General features: G+C 34.1%; 1 protein-coding gene, 3 long non-coding RNA genes and 1 pseudogene across 5 annotated transcripts; all 5 read right to left on the reverse strand.

The window, feature by feature from the left end:
- Positions 1-329: 329 nt before the first annotated feature.
- On the reverse strand, positions 330-1,949 carry LOC146887330 (uncharacterized). The gene is made up of 3 exons (XR_014994573.1): positions 1,818-1,949; positions 730-1,268; positions 330-608 (listed from the first exon to the last, which is right to left on the reverse strand). It is a non-coding gene; the product is annotated as an uncharacterized LOC146887330 (long non-coding RNA).
- A 12-nt stretch (positions 1,950-1,961) lies between these two features.
- Positions 1,962-3,489, reverse strand: LOC146887331 (uncharacterized). 2 transcript variants are annotated; one of them, XR_014994575.1, is made up of 4 exons: positions 3,413-3,489; positions 3,280-3,330; positions 3,059-3,175; positions 1,962-2,923 (listed from the first exon to the last, which is right to left on the reverse strand). It is a non-coding gene; the product is annotated as an uncharacterized LOC146887331 (long non-coding RNA). The 2 variants fall into 2 exon arrangements; XR_014994574.1 differs by having other exon boundaries at positions 1,962-3,175.
- Positions 3,490-3,496: 7 nt separating this feature from the next.
- LOC146887332 (uncharacterized) lies at positions 3,497-5,797 on the reverse strand. The gene is made up of 3 exons (XR_014994576.1): positions 4,987-5,797; positions 4,553-4,633; positions 3,497-3,839 (listed from the first exon to the last, which is right to left on the reverse strand). It is a non-coding gene; the product is annotated as an uncharacterized LOC146887332 (long non-coding RNA).
- Positions 5,798-6,261: 464 nt separating this feature from the next.
- LOC146887333 (uncharacterized) lies at positions 6,262-9,122 on the reverse strand (annotated as a pseudogene).
- Positions 9,123-12,751: 3,629 nt separating this feature from the next.
- Positions 12,752-13,864, reverse strand: LOC146887334 (putative disease resistance RPP13-like protein 1). The gene has a single exon (XM_085672103.1). It carries the CDS (start codon positions 13,862-13,864, stop codon positions 12,752-12,754), a length of 1,113 nt encoding a protein of 370 aa, XP_085528229.1.
- Positions 13,865-18,268: the final 4,404 nt, after the last annotated feature.

Raw genomic sequence — 18,268 nt, forward strand, 5'->3', positions numbered from 1 at the left:
ATAAAAAGTTTCAACTTTCTATATTTGTTCTATAACCGGTATAAAAAGTTCCACCTTTCATACCCCTTCTGACTTAAACCGGTATAAAAAGTGATTTTTCATTTTTTAATGAAAAGTTTGTTTTTGCTTATTACCACATACAAAACAGGTAATAATTATCCAAAACATCCAAACAACAAATTTCATTCAATCTAATATTCACATAAAATACAATCTAAATTTTATATGAAATATAATACTGATCACATTTCTAATAGATAAAAATTATATTATTGGTTCAAATTTATTAGATAAAAACTAGAATAAATAGAACACACAAATGAAAGGAACAGAAAAATTTGTAATTAATCTCCCTAATAAAATGCACTCAAAAGTGTGTTTTAAAAAGTGTCCTCTTCTAGACAAGTAACCAAATTAGAAACCGTATACTATAGCATCCCATCATCATAATGTATAGGACATTTGTTAAAGGTTCTAAGTACAAAAACCATTCTAGCATCAGAGGAATACTACTGTAGTGATTAGACACACCTCAACATAGCCTTCCCGCAACTTGTCCAAAGATAAAGCTACATCTTTAAGATAAGAGGCAGCACAACCATATTTTCCTTCAAAAAATAACAAAAGCAGAGATTTTAAATAAAGTGTATTTGTATTTATTTTTCTAACCTAAACTTTAGTCTGCATTAGCATAATCAGATGATATATGCAGCAGCAAGAAATGTTTACCGAATGTGACAAAAGCAGCACTGTGGCCTGAGAGCAAGTATCACGAAATTCAGATCTGACCACTTCCCCACCTTTCTCTGCTACGTTGACAAACTGCTGAAGTAAACGCACAAACTTATTAAGCAACATTCCATTAAAAGAGTCATCCTCAACTTGTGGGTGCTGAGGAAAAGCTTTCGATATAATTCTCTGAAGTCCAGCTCCAAGTCCAAGACCACCAGGAGGTGCAACACCAGATTGAAATCCACCAATGCTGTTATACAACCTTCTCATTCCAGCAATTTCTCCAGCATGGTTGCACTTAACTGTCGCTGCAGCTTGGTTACACTAACCAGTACTGATAACATCTAAGTTAAAAGACTCAGATACTTTTAAGTTTGCCCCGGAAGCGTAGCTGTCGCAGCCATTACTGCAAGAATATTTGCTGTTTGTATTGGCCATTCATTTTTCCCAATGCCAATTTTTATCTCAGATAAAAGTAAAACAACATCAATTGTGGGCTGTGCTCTTTGCCAAGTATTTGCTTTACAAAGTTTATTCTGATGTGAAATACATACACACATAGTGTAAAGAGAAACTGGTGAGGACTTCATAAAAATAAAGATATAATTACACTGTCACCAATATATATATATATATATATATATATATATATATATATATATATATATATATATATATATATATATATATATATATATATATATATATTACACTGTCACCAATATATATTTATATATATATATATATATATATGCATTAGAAAGTAAGTAATAATCAAAATCAAAGGAATTTCAACAGAAGAAGCAGAAGCACAAAATCAAACCTTAAATTTTCTATGAAGTTACTTTTTTGAGCAGAGAATGACAATAAACCCAAGTAAAAGATCATCGTGCGTTTGACACTTTAAAAAACATATTTGAATTTTAATTTTCAAATAAACTTACAATTATGGTCATACAAGAAACGACATATCACAGCATGCCCTCCATATTGTGGAGAATATGATGGTGATGGTGATGATGATGACAAGGTAACTACAAAAACATAAAATATTGGTTTTCAACAACGAAATAGATAAGCCCAACCTGAAGAAGGCCCTGGCTAGTGCATGGAGCACTTGAAAGTGATTTAATTATCCAATCTCGAACAATTCTCTGATACAAGGTACGGGCTGTGGCTGTCCAAGCTGTGATGTTCTCCACTCGACAAATTAAGGTAGTTACAATGAACATGGTACTTCCATATAGTGCTGGCAGATTGTTCTAATATTCTCTCTGTTTCAGTTGCTGGTCTCACATCATTCTATCATGCGTTGTAATTTGAATCATCACTATATGATTGTATTGTTAAAACAAATTTATTTTCCATGAAATTACTTGATCTTCAGTGTGGAACCAACCATACAGGGATCTACCAAAAAGTAAGGTTGTTTGTAACTGGTGAATGAGATATCTGATTGTTTGAATCAATGCATGCACTATGAAAGAAAATTGATGTGATCAATTTTGCTTCTTCTTTTTCCCTGCTCTTATTTCTATTTGATGGTTGAAAATCTTGTTGTTTTCTTTTTCTCCTAGTCCTTTGAGTTTTCCTGTATTTTGCCTGACTTCTATGCTGTTTTGGGATGAACAGGTCAGATACTCGTAAGCAAGATTTAAGGGACAAAATTTTCCCACTTCAAGATTATAATGATGAGGAACCTGGCGATAAATTGGTAGAAAAAATAAAGAAGAATTTAGTTTTGTCATCACAACCCAATAGAGAAATATCCAAATCTGGTTTTAGAAAAGAAGCAGATCTTTCATCTCCCAAACTTGATAAAGTGGAAGATGCAAAGGAAGATGAAAAGCAGGGTGAGGCTGAATTTGGGGAAGAAGGTGCTAGAATTGGATCCGCTAGAAGAGCGAAAGCTGCGGCAAGAATAAAATTTATCTGCCCTGCACAACCTTCAGGAAAAGAAAAGATAGAGGGTGATCAGCCTCGAGTTGAAACTTCCAGTGGAACTCTCAAAATCAGAATTCCGGTAAAGGTTACACATTTTTTCTTATCATGTAATCTTTATCAGGTTCTTCTTTCTTAATCCTCAGTGTGCCTCTCCTTTTAGGGAAGCTAATGTTATTTTGACCTTTTGTTCAAATGATCTTCACATTTGTGTTTTAGCACATGACTATTTCCTGTGATATGCACAATCCTTCAAAACCAAACACTGAGTTAAGGAAAGAAAAGGCTAAAATGTTTGAGCCAGTAAATAGCATGGTGGGAGCTGGAAGAAAACGCAAGTCCCGTAATAATTCCACCATGCAAGAAAATGGTGCGACTTCAGTACCTGTGCACTCTAAGGACGATGACCCTGAGGTTGGTATGGTCGAAATCGACAACCGTAGTCACAAAACTGATGGTAACAAAAATGAGTCAATTCCTTCGAGCTCTGATTCAATGAAACCTATTGCAAGCATCCAAGAAAGAAGGCCAAAACTTTCGGAAATTCAAGCACTAAAAAACCAGCCAACAAAAAAACTCAACAGGAAATAGGAATATAGAACTCACTTGACCCGTAGGTAACACGAAGATAGTTGAGGCAGTGGTGCAAGTCCTTGACTGTATAAGAAAATTCAAAGGTTAGATATTCAAAAATTAATATGATTATCAATGTTAAATAGGCCATCAAACGTAATCTCACTTCTCTTCCGAAGCAAGCAAGCAGAACCAGATTGGACCAAACTCTCTGCTGCTTTCATTATCGAAATTTGATTATCTAGCTGCTGTTTAATTGGTAAAAAGTTGTTTCTGTATATTCCAATCTCTTCTAAACCTACAAAAACAACCTTATAAAAAACAATCTTATAACTCGTAAGTGTTAGTAAGAAAAATTAAACGCATAACCTCACTCTCATTCTCACTCTCCCTTTCAACTTTATCACTAAGTTATCTCATAACTCGGTTCAATCTATCATGATGAATCCATTCACATGTTCAACATGTAAGTAAAAAGATGTAAGCATAAGCAATATAAACCTAAAGAAAATGTGTAAGACAGATTAAAATTTTGACCATATTTCCATGTTTCTTTGCCCTTTGAGATCTTTAGCAGTCTCCATCACTCCATCCTGAGACAAGAACACATTTTCAATAACCAAAAGTATTCAACAGAGGAGTCAACATTTGATCAAATAAGACAGCAATATCAAGTCACTTGCAAAAATAAATATTTTAAGCCACACCGCAACAATGTTTCTTAAAATCATTATTGAATAATTTTTTACCCATAGGAACTGGTTATGGTTATATTTGATTATAAAAACAATTAATTATACACATGATCAGTTGTTGAAGAAACAATATCACTTTTGCAATGTTCACCAACTAGACAAAGTAACTCTAATTGTTTCCTGAATGTTTTCTAACAACTTTAATACATAGCTCCTCTACAAATCATAAGATTGAGAGAAAAAAAAAGGAAATAAAAGCTCCTAGTACATCACATACTTTCTTGCCGGTTGAAATGCATTCATTAATAACATCAAAGACACCTTTGTTCAACATCTTGTAAAAAATCTTGCACGTGTTGTGATCAATTGCCTAGAGGAAACTTTAGAGTTACTTTCATAATAATTGTAAGAAAGGAATCAACAAAAGAATAAAGCTCATTTTAGGTGATGAAAACCCCTTTCAAAAGATAAAATAGTCACAAAATATATAGCATGCACAAACCCTGCCTTGTTGATCAAAATCATAGACACAGAGGAATGAAAACAATTCATTCATGTAAGATTATTCTCCTAATTAGCAGAAATATGAAAGTAAGTAACATTTGTCTCACCACTCATAAGTACTGTTTTCAAGAAGCAACATGTTTTTTCCAACTCAAATCATACATTGGAAGGCACTGATTTATAAATCTCTGCCACAAGGTCACTGAGTGTTAGTTTAAAACCTTTAGTGATAGAAATTAGAATGTAGGGCTAGCACAAAATATTCATTCCAATACAAAAAATAATATAACAAACTGCCACACATTAATAACATCTCAATATTTATTTCATGGTTAAGCTCCTGCAATGCGATAAATAGTAGATGAAAAAAGGGACATAAGTATTTGAAAATGCCACCAACCTTCAACTTCTAAAATAACACAAGAATTAGTAAAGCACAACTATTGAATGCAAAATTCATTTGCCAAATTTTAACTGAAGCACTCATAGTGGCTTCGGTATCATTATTGAATAAAAAAAATTTAGCAGCTCCATAGATTACCTTCGTTGGATAAACTCGAGATGTCATGGACAACCATTTCAGCCACAATTTCAACACCAACTTGTTCCCAACCACCAACCACCACTACGTTCTTCACCTTTAGAATCAATGTTGATTGCAACTGGTTGAACCTTCATCGGAGCCATTCCGTTCTTCTGCTACTTTTTACGAGCTTCTAATTTTTTTTCCATAAAAAATCCCCAACCCTATTCAACACACATTCACCCTTCTAACTTCCAATATTAGTCAATAATAAGTCACGGATTGGCCGTGTTCTTCTAGGCTAAGAGATTTAACGTTTCAAGGGGAGGGTTTTCATGGAACACGTGGTGATGGTGGTCAGAGAGACGAGTATTGGTCATCGAAGGGGAGTTTTGCGTTGCCAAAACCCTAAACGAGGATAAACTTTTACCGGCAATCAGAGACCACCACCATAGCAGAATGCGAGAGCATGAGAGGAAGAAGGGAATACGTCACGAGCACCACCAACAACGACGGGAACAGTCAGTGACAATGCGCGAGAGGAAGAAGGGAATGCATCACGAGCACCACCAATGGCGACGAGAACGTCAGCGAGAGTGCGCGAGAGGAAGAAGGAAAATCGCAAGACAATGGGAAGACCTGACTTTGTCAAAAAGAATTGCTTTGAAGCAGGGAATGCGAGAAGCGGAAAAGACCGAAGAGTACATTTCACTTCTATATCGTTACAGGAACTAAACGGTGTGGAATAACTTTTATTATTATTAAATTGCGGTCACATTTTATTTCTATAACGGTTTTAAGTATAATAGTTATTAAATGTTTCTTTTTAAGAGTTTTAAACCGGTTGGAATTAAAACTGGTTTAAAAGTTATCAACATTTTTACTACCATCTCTTTTTTATATCTGAAAAATTAGAACAGGTATAAAATTTAAGCTATAAAATGTGTTTTTTGGATTAGTGCATTTTGAATTATCAACTATTCTTTGATATTTAAATAATCTGTTTGATTTACGTAATTTATCCAAACAAAAAAAATAAAGTTAAGTTAACTTATATAAACAAAAACATTTAAAAAGTAAAATAATTTGATAAAAGATTAACTCAAATTGAATGTCTATAAATCAATCACCACAATGAGATATATTAATAAATTTTAAATTGTAGTTTTCGTTAACAAACTGATTCAATATAGAGCAAACTGTTTCAATATAAAATTAGCAGAGCAACAAAATAATAGAAAATTACTATAAAATGTTATTACTTTTACAATTTTTGAATGAACAAATCTATAATGATATTTGCAACTTAATTCCTAATTTTGTTCAAGAGCAATAACATATAACAATAACAAGAAGCAACTTCTAAAAAAGTGTTTGATTGCCAAACTCATACTATCGAGAGAAATATTTGCGACTATAGAAAAGTGTAATGGAAAAGGTAGAGAAATATTGTGGAGAATTAGCAGCTGTAGAAGAGACAGAGAAAAGACAAGTATGCACATCTAATTTTGAACTTCTTTGTCTTATTTCCATTTCCCAACTCTCAGTTGTTCAATGTGAGCAATCTTTTCCCAGTCTTTGCCTTCTGGATTCTGACAACGTTTTTGGAGCAATGGACAATCCCAGATTGAAAGAGAAGAGATGGATTTGGGTATACCTTCCTCTGGTAAGCATTCAAGGTTGGTGCACCCATTAAGTGTGAGAGAGGAGAGGTGGCAGAGACCCTTATAGTTTAGCCTTTTAAGATTGGGGCTCTCAGTAATTAGTAGAGTGGTGAGAGAGCGTGGCAACAAACCTTCGTCCGGAAAGCACTCCACGTCCAGCTTTCCAATTTGCAAAGTGTTATCCAAGTTCACTCTCATGGAGGCCATAAGTTTAACATTTGAAAGATACATAAGTTTAACATTTGATGGCAACCCTCCATCCGGAGGCATCTCCACTTGTGGACAATCAATTATCCATAGTTGATTTAGAGAAGGAAGCAGGACTTGCATGTGTTTTGGCAACAACTTCAAATTCTGCGCTCCAAAAATTTCAAAACTGACTAGTTGCGGAGCAGATAACCCTTCACTAGGAAATGATTCAAATTGAGGGCATACCGCAATTGTCATTCTCTGGAGATGATTATGAGTGTCCTCCTGTGAAATTCTTTGTAGGTTTCGACATCTTCTCAAATAAAGATAACAGAGATTTGGAAAGAAATCTAGCGAAAAGGTTGTAAGAGAGTCACAGCCATCGTCAATTGACATTTCTTTAAGTAAATTGTAATGCGTAGTGGGAATACTCACAAGTGGACATGAATTCAATTTCAGGAATTCAAGCGATCGTGTGTCCATGTTGGTCTCGCTAATGATGAGCTTATCACAGTAACAAATAACTAGATGCTTTAAATGAAGAAGTTGGTTTGATAGACCTTTCAGCTTGGGACATCTATTCACAAAAAGATGTTGAAGACGTGGAAAAGAAGTAGTTTAAGTTCAAGATGACGAGTTGCAACCCGGTTTCCACCTCTATAGAATTGGGCACAAAACTTTCTAAGTATGCAGATGCAGACCGAGTTGATGCGAGCAAATACCGAAGTCTGATTGGAAGTCTCAGGTATCTTACAAATACCAGACCAAATTTAATGCTGAGTGTTGGAATAACAAGTCGATATATGGAGGAACCGAGGTATACTCATTGGAAGGCCCTAAAGAGAATTCTAAGGTATGTGAGAGGAACTGTGTCACTTAGTCTAATGTATACTAGGACGGATGATTACCGACTAGTCGGCTACTCAAACAGTGATTGGTGTGGAGATGTCGATGACCGGAAAAGCACGTCTGGATATGTATTCTTCATGGGGAGCACGGCGTTCACCTGGCTTTCAAAGAAACAGCCCATTGTAACACTGTCAACATGTGAAGCAGAGTACGTTGCAGCATCCTGGAGTGTTTGCTATGTAGTTTGGCTTAGAAAGCTTCTAAGCAAACTGGAAATTAAGCAAGAAAAGGGGATTGTGATCCGAGTTGATAACAAGTCGGCCATTGAATTGGCAAAGAACCCGGTCAATCATGAGAGAATCAAGCACATTGATGTTCAATTTCACTTCATCCGAGAACAAGTGAAAGAAGGAAATGTAGAGTTGGAGCACGTCGAAAGTCGAGCACAAGCTGCAGATATGTTTACAAAGTCGCTGCCATCCTCTTTGTTTGAGAACAATAAGATGATACTCGGAATGAAGGACAAGAAGATCATTTAAGTTTACGGGAGGATTTTGTTAGGTAAACTTAAATGTGGGTAGTTGGTGTTAGGTAAACTTAAATGTGGGTAGTTGGAAGTTGTTGTATTAATTGTGAGTTAGGTAGTAGTTATATTTAATGAATGTAGTTGAAGAGTCATGTCCAAAGGCCTATAAAAGAACCATGTAGTGCTTCATTTCAATACACAACAAATCTGAATACAAAAAGTGTTTATCCAAAGAGACTTGTTTGTCAACAAAACCTTCGGCCATCCACCACAAAATTAATTTCTTCTTGTCAAACTCATAATCTTTTGGAAATAGAGCACAATAAGCAAAGCACCTCTTGAGGTGAGAAGGAAGGTGTTGATAACTCAATAATAGAGCTGGGATTATTTGAACCTCTTTCGGTAAGTCCCATATATCACTTTCCAATACACTTTGCCAATCTAAAATGGATGACCTTGTGCAGAGAAGACTTCCAATTGTTTTCAAAGCAAGAGGTAATCCTTTGCACTTCTCAACTATCCTTCTACCAATCTCCTTTTTCTCATCATTCAATTCAAGATGGTTATCTTTTAGTAGAGTTGAAGAAATTTGATACCTTATGAGTAAAGGTTTGATGTTGGGATTCAGCTTCCACTTGGCATCTGGTGATTTCATAATCTATTTCAACCAAGAGATCGTCTGTATCAAAGACAACCTCTTTGACAGAAAAAAGCCAGGCTTTAATGTGTGGATCTGTGAACTGTTTTTGTTCAGCATCATGAGCGAGAGCATTGATGGAGTGCAGCATGATGTTCAAATTGCCGAGAATCTTCTCATCAAGTTTTCTGCCGCGAAAGAAATCAACAAACTGAGTAGATGCCAGCTTGTCGAATGCAACCTGAAGAAAAGCGGAAAGAAGAGCACCACCAACAACTTCTGCTGCCATCGTAAGAGTTGGAAATGGAGTGAATTGTGAATGGAAGTGTGTAATTAATGTTCGTTATATTGTTGAGTTTTTTATTCATACTTCTTTGATTTCTTTTTATCTTAACTATCAACACGTATGCTTATGTGGATACCTTGATAATAATTTCTTAGAGAAGAACATTCTGCTACAACTATCTCATCCTACAAAATTTTGACACAGTTTCATCTCCATGAGATAATAAACTTTCTTTCTTGCAACATGTGTTTACCATACACCAATTTCAAAATCAAACTCTCTTTATCTTGGAACATGTAAAAGAAAGGTCATGTACTGATATTGAACTATTATTATATAGTATTGTAGTTGACATTAATATCATGAATCTCACTTTACAGAGGTATCATGTTTCTAGTTGTTTTTGGAACTTGCATCAGATAATAAAGATCATTTATATGTAGACTATATTGTAAATTGCTTCTATTGCTTCTTCCATTAACAAATACAAGTACCATTTTCGGTACATCACGTGACTGCTACACAAATTCTCCTCTCCTAATCTTATAAACAAATGGAAACCTAAGAGAAAAAGAGAAATCAAATACAATTTCAAAGGTCTAAGAATATATGTCTAGAAGCATTTACAATTTCAATCTCTCTCAGGTGTATTAGTTTCCTTGGACCTGTTTAGGTAACTCATCATCAGATAAACCAATTTGAATCCCTTCTACTAGTTTTCTCTTTGTATAATATCATGGTACGTTGGCAGAAAGCGGTGGCGACTTTAGAAAGAGCTAAAGGAGAAATAGGGTAGCAGCACACACACAACAACCATAGTACTACTCACACGAGCTTTTTGTTTGGGTGAAGATCGACAACATATGACAGATGCACAATTAGTGGCAAGCTCAAAGAAGGACCTTTCCAAATTCTTGTTAAGCGAATAATCTAAGGACTTCCCATCGATTATCAAGCCAAACCCAGAAGAACTTCCTTTATTTGCATTACAACTCTCTTTTGCAGAGTTAATTTGTGAGATTCCTTCTCCAATTTGCTTCTTGATGCTTTCAAGAGAAGCCTAAGAAATTTTTGTATCAAAGATCTACAATAGTGAAAGAAAATTAAATTCCAAAAATATGCTAAGGCCGTGTACCTTTGCTAGAGCCTGCTTGTCCCTTTGTTTTTCCTAGTATAGGATATATGAGGAATCAAGAGTGATCACTATCTTTTTCATGTCTTTTCTAAGTAAACTGCAAGCATACCTGTACAAAGAAAAGGGTGGAAAATAAGTTCAATTTTACACAACCTTAAGATTTTGTACCTTAAGCAATCTTTAATACAGACAAAAGAAATTTTAATAATTACTAAAATTTTGTACCTTAAGACAAAATTTTGCAGAAACAACATGATAGAAGATGCCTAGAGCGATCACTTGAAGTGAAGAAGACATTGGAAGCCATTGTAAGAAACTTGTGTAAGCACATGCCAGACTCGGTAATACTCTTGAATTACAAATAAAAATTTACAAGTCAGTCTCAGGAAGAATAATAGACCAATACACGAAGAGTCAAGAAGGAAAATTAAAATATTCAACCGCCTAGAGTTCTTAAGGAAAATAAAATTTGACAATGGCATGACTGCATTGGACCCTGTTCTAAGAAAATTTGAAGGTTCAAATTTTATCAGTTTATCAATCGTTTTCGGATTTAATCGATTAAGTATATAAATAATCCATATTACATAACTGTTTCAATATAGAACACAGTGACTCAATATAAAATTTAGCAGAGCAACAAAACAATAAAAAAAAAATACTAAAGTGATTAATAGTAGATTTTTTTGATCAATAAATCCATAATGATATTTGCAGCATACTTACTAATATTTTTCAAAAGCAATAACAGATAAGAACAGCAAGAGACAGCTTATAAAAAAAATGGTTGATTTCCAAAAGAAGTTATATTGTTGTCAATTAACAAGTAATCCATTAAAACTCGTCTCACCTTCTCCTCTAAAGGCATCTGTTGTTTAGTAAGTGCCGATAACAGAGTGAAGTATTTGTAACTAAGAACTTTGTAATTTTCTTTGATGAAGGTTGGGACATCCATAATATGTGACAGAGGAGATGTGACATAGACCCTTGTAGTCAAGCTTTTTAAGATTTCAGCAAAAAAGGATGTCTAGAGTGGTGAGAGAGTGTGGCAACAAAACTTCACCGGGAAAAGACTCCACCTCCAACTTTTCAACAATCAAGCTTTCAAGACATGTATTGGCATCCAATGTGTCTCTAAGCGAGGTGATAAGTTTTAAGCTCGAAAGAGACATCTTTTTCAAATTTGATGGCAATCCTTCATCTGGGAACATCTCTACTTTTGGGCAATCAATTATCTCCAACTCAGTAAGAGATGGGAGTAGGATTTGCATACGTTTTGGCATCAACTTCAAATTCCCCGCTCCTCGAATTGAAATTATTTGTAGCCACGGCGCAGATAATCCTTCACTGGGAAATGATTCAAATTGAGGGCATTCACTAATTCTTAGTACCTTGAGATGATTATGAGCGTGCTCCTCCTGTGAAACTCTTCTTAAGTTTTGGCACCTACTTAATTGAAGTTGTTGAGAATAAAGAAGATAGGGATTGAGATTAATCTCCCTTGTGTATAAACCACACATAGGGTAATCTATTTATAATAGAGAGAGGTACAAGTAAAAAGAGTAACTGAAAAAAAAAAGATTAAATAGAAGATATTGTTTGATATTGTAGTTATCAATATCTAACAATATCTTAATAATATCAAACTATATCTAACACTCCCCCTCAAGCTGGAGCATACAAATCGTATGTGCCAAGCTTGTTACAAATATAATCAGTTCTAGGCCCCCGTAAAGACTTCGTAAAAATATCTGCTAACTGATCACTTGAGTTAACAAACTCAGTCTTGATGTCTCCAGACATAACCTTTTCCCGAACGAAATGACAATCAATCTCAATGTGTTTAGTCCTCTCATGAAAGACAGGATTAGAGCTAATATGAAGGGCAGCCTGATTGTCACACACAAGTGTGTGAGTAATATCTCCAAATTGTAACTCTTGAAGCAATTGCTTGAGCCAAACAAGTTCACAGGCAGCTGAGGCCATAGCTCTATATTCTGCTTCTGCACTAGATCTTGCTACAACACTCTGTTTCTTACTTTTCCACGAGATCAAGTTACCACCAATGAAGACACAATACCCAGATGTAGATCTTCTATCAGAAGGAGATCCTGCCCAATCAGCATCTGAATAGCAAACAACTCTTGTATGGTTATTAGAACCATATAACAATCCTTTTCCAGGAGATTTTTTAATATACTTCAAGATGCGAATGACTGCATTCCAATGATCTTCACATGGAGAATTAAGAAATTGGCTTACCACACTGACTGCAAAGGAAATGTCAGGACGAGTAACGGTAAGATAATTCAATTTCCCAACCAATCGTCTATACTGCTCAGGATCAGATATAGGCTCCCCCTGATTTGGTAGAAGTTTAGTATTAGGATCCATGGGTGTATCAACAAACTTTGAACTCATCAATCCAGTTTCCTCCAGAATATCCATGGCATACTTTCTTTGAGATATAACAATACCATCATTGGACTGTGCCACCTCAATACCCAAAAAATATCTCCTTTTTCTCATCATTTAATTCAAGTTCATCATCTTTTAGTGCTTGCTTTACAAAAACTTTCCAGCATTCATCCTTTTCTAATTGTTTTAAGCGATGCACTTTAGACCTCATATTAGAAGCAACTTTCTCCCCACGTGTTGTCACAATAATTCTACTTCCTGGAGCCCCATAACCAAGAGGAGTTCGCACAGCTTCCCATTCTTCTTGTCTTTCGTTCCAAACATCATCCAAAACAAGAAGAAATTTCCGTCCGGACAATTTTTCTTTCAGTTTTTTGTGAATCTTTTGTAGGTCTCTACTGTCATCCTTTTCATCTGTGATTTCCTCAAGAATTGCTTTTGTCACAGTCAAAACATCAAAATCATCCGAAACACAGACCCAAAGTTTGATATCAAACATTGCATCGTCGATCCTTGGGTCATTGTACACATGTTGGGCAAGTATGGTCTTACCCAACCCACCCATGCCCACGATGGAAAGTATTGATGGATGGATATGATTGTCGATTTCAGATCCGAGCCAATTTAAGATCATTTCTTTGTCAGCATCTCTGCCATAAATAACACTTTCAGCCACCAAAGAAGATGATTGCAATTTCTGTGGCATTTTACTACCTGATCCATGCCCAGAGTAAGTACACTTTTTCAGGCCAAGAGCATCCTTTTGCTTTTCAAGATATTCTAGATTTTTTGTGACTTCTTTCATTCCGGAGTTAATTTTCTTGTTAAATGAACTGAAAGTAGAATCAAAGAAATTGGATACCTTGTAAGTCAAGTTTTGAGGTGCTGATTCAGCTTCCACTTTGCATTTGATGAGTTGATAGTCTATTTCATCCAAGAGATCCTCTGCATCAAAGACAGCCTCGTTGACAGCAAAAAGCCATGCTTTGACGTGTGGATCTCTGAACTGCTTTTGTTCTGCATCATCAGCGAGAGAATTGATGGAGTGCAACATGATGTTCAAATTGCTGAGCAGGTTCTCATCAAGTTTTCTTCTACGAAAGAAGTCTAAAACTTCAAAAGAAGCCAACCTGTCAAATGCAACATTAACGAAAGCAGAAAGAAGAGCACCACCAACAAGTTCTGCTGCCATGGTAAGACGGAAGTGTGTGATTCCACAATGATTCAGTGCAGGGAGCTGCTATGGTGATGAAATGAGTAGTTAGGTATTTTCTCAAGAACGGTGACTTGACTTTAAGAACAGTGAACATTAATACTCAACCAATAGCTTTTAAGTCTTCCTGACAAAGCAACTTTTCTGATTTTTGACACGTATATGAACTAGAGATTAAATTGACTTAGCTGGTTTATAACTTATGAAACATAGAATTGTATTATTTAGTTATTTCTAATTTAAGTTTTTTTTTTAAATTTATTAATTTAGTATCTCAAACATACTTCATAATGAAAAATAAGATAAAAGAAAAAAAAAGGATAAAAACATTTTGCAATAATAAGATCATTATTTAATGTTCACAATTTTCTACAGATTATAAAACTTGAGGGCATCCTTTATCATAGTCATAGTATGCATCATTTTGCTTTTATATTTAGGAAATAATGTATGAAGAAGGGAAGGGTCTTATTTCTTTATATCCGCTGTGCTGATTTTCAAACAACAACGTCTCAATGATACTCTGTTTTTCTTTTTTAAATTGTTACATATTTGCAATATTTATAATTTAACTTATGTATTGTTTTCAAAATTAAAAAAAAAATGTTAATTGTTTTTTATTAATTTATATAAATGCATTTAGCCTGACTCAAATTTTTATAGATGCAAATTAAGCCAGGTCATTTGTCTATAAGGCATACTAGCAATACAATTTCTTTTAACAATGTATACACACTTTTAACGTGAACAATATTAAGTAGTAAATTAATTGACAGTGCGACAATGAGTTCAAATTGTGAATTGCTTGAGCTGAATTCTCATATTAAGAGTAAAAGAGGTGAATTTTTGAATATAGAAGATTTCCAGATAGGTGATTTGAAATGAAACAGGGAGACATGACTTCATTTCCATAATATACTAAACTTTCTTTCTTCCAACATGTATTTCTTTCTTTCTTTCTATCATTAACAAATACAATGACCGTTTTCGGTTCAACAAATACTCAATTTTTACATAGTTAATTTATGTCACTGCTACACAAATTCTCCTCTCCTAATTTTATAAATAAATGGAAACCCAATAAGGAAAAAAAATTAAAAATTATTGGCAATTCTCACTACTTAAATTCCCTTCCCAGTTCACCAAGAAATCAAATACAATTTAAAGGGTCTAAGAATGTATGTTTAGAAGCATTTACATTTCATAACTCCCTTTGCTTCAATCTCTCTCAGGTGTACTAGTTTTCCTTGGACCTGTTTAGGTAACTCATCATCAGATATGCCAATTTGAATCCCTTCTACTTGTTTTCTCTGTATAATATCATGGTACATTAGTGAGATTCCTTCGCCAATTTGCTTCTCAATGCTTTCAAAGAGAAGCCTAATTAAGAAAGTTTTGTATCAAAAGATCTACAATATAGTAAGAGAAAATTAAATTCCAAAAAATTATAAGGTCATGTACCTTTGCTAGAGCCTGCTTGTCCCCTTGTTTTTCCAAGTATAGGATATATGAGGAATCAAGAGTGATCACTATCTTTTTCATGTCTTTTCTAAGTAAACTGCAAGCATACCTGTACAAAGAAAAGGTGGACCCTTTTGCCTTGCAAGATATTCTAGTTTTTCTTGATAAATGAACTGAAAGTGGAGTTGAAGAAATTTGATGCCTTATAAATGGAAGTTATAAGTTGAAATTCAGCTTCCACTGTGCATCTGGTGAGTTGATAGTCTCTTTCATCCCAGAGATCCTCTGCATCAAACATGACCTCTTTGACATCAAAAAGCCATGTTTTCTAGCGTGGACCTTTGATGGAGTGCAGTGTGATGTGCAAGTTTCCCAGTAGCTTCTTAGCAAGTTTTCTTCCACAAAATAAGTCTAAAAACTTTAGGGGAAACCAGCTTGTCAACCACCAACAAATTCTGCTGCCATCCTATGAATTGGAAACAATAGCCCAACATTGTATTTCAAAAGGTTCAAACTTCAAAAAACTACCGATTTCAAACTTCAAGTTCATGTCCGACATCTTCAATCTCTATGTTTTCGAGTGAGCAATCTTTTCCCAGTCTGAGAGATCCATGGTATTTAGATTTGATGGCAAACCTCCATCAGAGCACAACTCCACTTCATCAGATTACAACACCTGAGTTTGAGTGAACAGAGTTTTGGGAAGAAATCTAGAGGGAAGGTCATTGGAGAGTCAAAGCCTCCATCTATATCCAGTGTTACAAGTAAATTGTAGCGAAGTCTCAATGGAATATTCATGTACAGACAAGAATAAATGTGTAACACTTCAAGAGAATTATTATTTATGGTATCCCCTATCCTTTCCAGGGTTGATGAATCCGTGTTGTGTCCGCCAATGGTGAACCTTTCACATTCACAGATAATTATTTGCTTTACGTGAAGAAGTTGGTTTGGCAGCCCTTTGAGCTTGGGGCAATGTACTTAACGTCATTGCTTTTCGCATCATATAAACTGTCAAAATACTTAACGTCATTGATTGCGAATGAAAAATGAGGAGCCCTTTCTGGTATAGATAGTGCTTTATCAACTTCTAAGTTGAAGTATATATCTCCACAAACATATCTGATCGATTGTTTCCCAAACAAGAGGACATTGCACATGACGTAGTCACATGCAGATTTTCAAACAATGAGGTGGAGAGCTTGGGGTTTTCTGTCACGTGATTGGGAGGGTTTTGTATGTCTACTATACATAGAAAATCTAGAGGGGTGTGAGGAAGTCAAAAAATTCTTTCTTTTAAGATAGTTAGGCCTAACAAAAGCTCAGCCATACTCCTCTTTTCTCCTATTTTCTTGTTTTGAAAACTATTTTATTTATTTTGTTTGTTTTTCCTTTATACTTTATTTGTAAAATGATTTTTCTTATTCTTTAATTTTCTTAATTAACTTTTTAATCTTTTTATATTTTTAAATCCAAAAACGCAAATTAGTTTTTTTTAAGAACCTTTTATTTATTAACAATAAAAACCAATTTTTTGTTGATTTTTCTTTTTCTAATAATCTCTATTTGTCCGAACGAAATCAGGTTGACACTTGCATTATTGTATCTCCTTGCGATGATCGATTGTACCTTATACAGAAATAGATAATTGCATGTGTGTAGAGAAAGATGCACAATAATTAATAATCAAGAGTGAGAGTTGAATAAGACCGATTGACGTTTTAGGTCGTCTCACAGATTTTATTGTTATTTATTTTCGATTTTTGTCAAATTATATTGTAGACGTAAGACATGAAGTTTCCTTTTTATTTGAGATTTAAATAAAGTGAGACAATTTTTTTATAGTAATAATTAGAGATAAGATTATTCATGTAGATATGCACAATAGGAAAGCAACAAAAATCGAGTGTTACAAATCATGTGAAAACTCTTACAAGAAATTAAGACACCAATTTCGATTGGTTTATGAGTGTTTTCTCCTAACATATTGTTTATTTCTACCCAATGCGAAACACCAACTCATGGCTCCAACTCCACTTTAACCTTACGATCTTTTAATTTCCTAGATAAAAAAAAAGATATCTTCCATAATAAAATTTACATAATTAGCTAATAAATTATATAAAAACAAAATAAAGAAATAAATGTTATATGAATTCACCTCTTAGTAGCTTAGGTTAGTTTTCTCCTATTTTTCTGTTTTCCTCATAAAGGTAGTTTGATTGAAAAAAAATATTATTTTTGTGATTCAAATAAAACTATTATAAATTTAGAGATAATGATTGAGATTATTGTAGAATGATTCTTTTAATTTCCTCGTCATTGTTAAACTTAGGTGTCATATGATAATGTTTTCTATATGTGATGACTCTCTTCCATAAAAATTCTGTATTCTCTACAGTGTAAAACAAGAAAGATTATTCTAAAATAAGTAAACCATCAATAGACTAGTTATGCAATTAGTCTAACTTCTTCACTTCATCTTGTATCTCATCAAAGGTTTTAGTTGATGTGATATATACACTAGCAAATTTTTCTCTCCTTATTTTATTTTAAATTTCTTGCAATAATCCTTTATAATAAAAACATGATATGAGAAAAGATAATGACCAAAATATAACTACAAAATATCATATAATAAAATCAAAACCTCTAAGGGGCGTTGGCTATGTCATATTTTCCAAAACTTAACAATACTAGTCAGCTATCATCTTTCTTGGTTGACAGTATTTTGAAACCAAAATTTTATATCACTTGAAAATATAATATAATATATATATATATATATATATATATATATATATATATATATATATATATATATACCTATGACGTGAAGTAGTTGTTACTAAATCAAATGTTTTTATATACCTATGATTGTTATTTGGTGATTGTTACTTTTTATTTGTTCTTCTTACGATT

This window comes from Vigna unguiculata, chromosome 4 (genome assembly GCF_037176805.1).
Source record: "Vigna unguiculata cultivar grain cowpea cultivar isolate G323 ecotype 2 chromosome 4, ASM3717680v1, whole genome shotgun sequence".
In the NCBI taxonomy this organism is placed as follows: Eukaryota; Viridiplantae; Streptophyta; class Magnoliopsida; order Fabales; family Fabaceae; genus Vigna; species Vigna unguiculata.

Coding starts and splice junctions, on each gene's coding strand:
- LOC146887334 (XM_085672103.1), bottom strand. CDS start 13,864: ATGGCAGCAGAACTTGTTGGTGGTGCTCTTCTTTCTGCTTTCGTTAAT.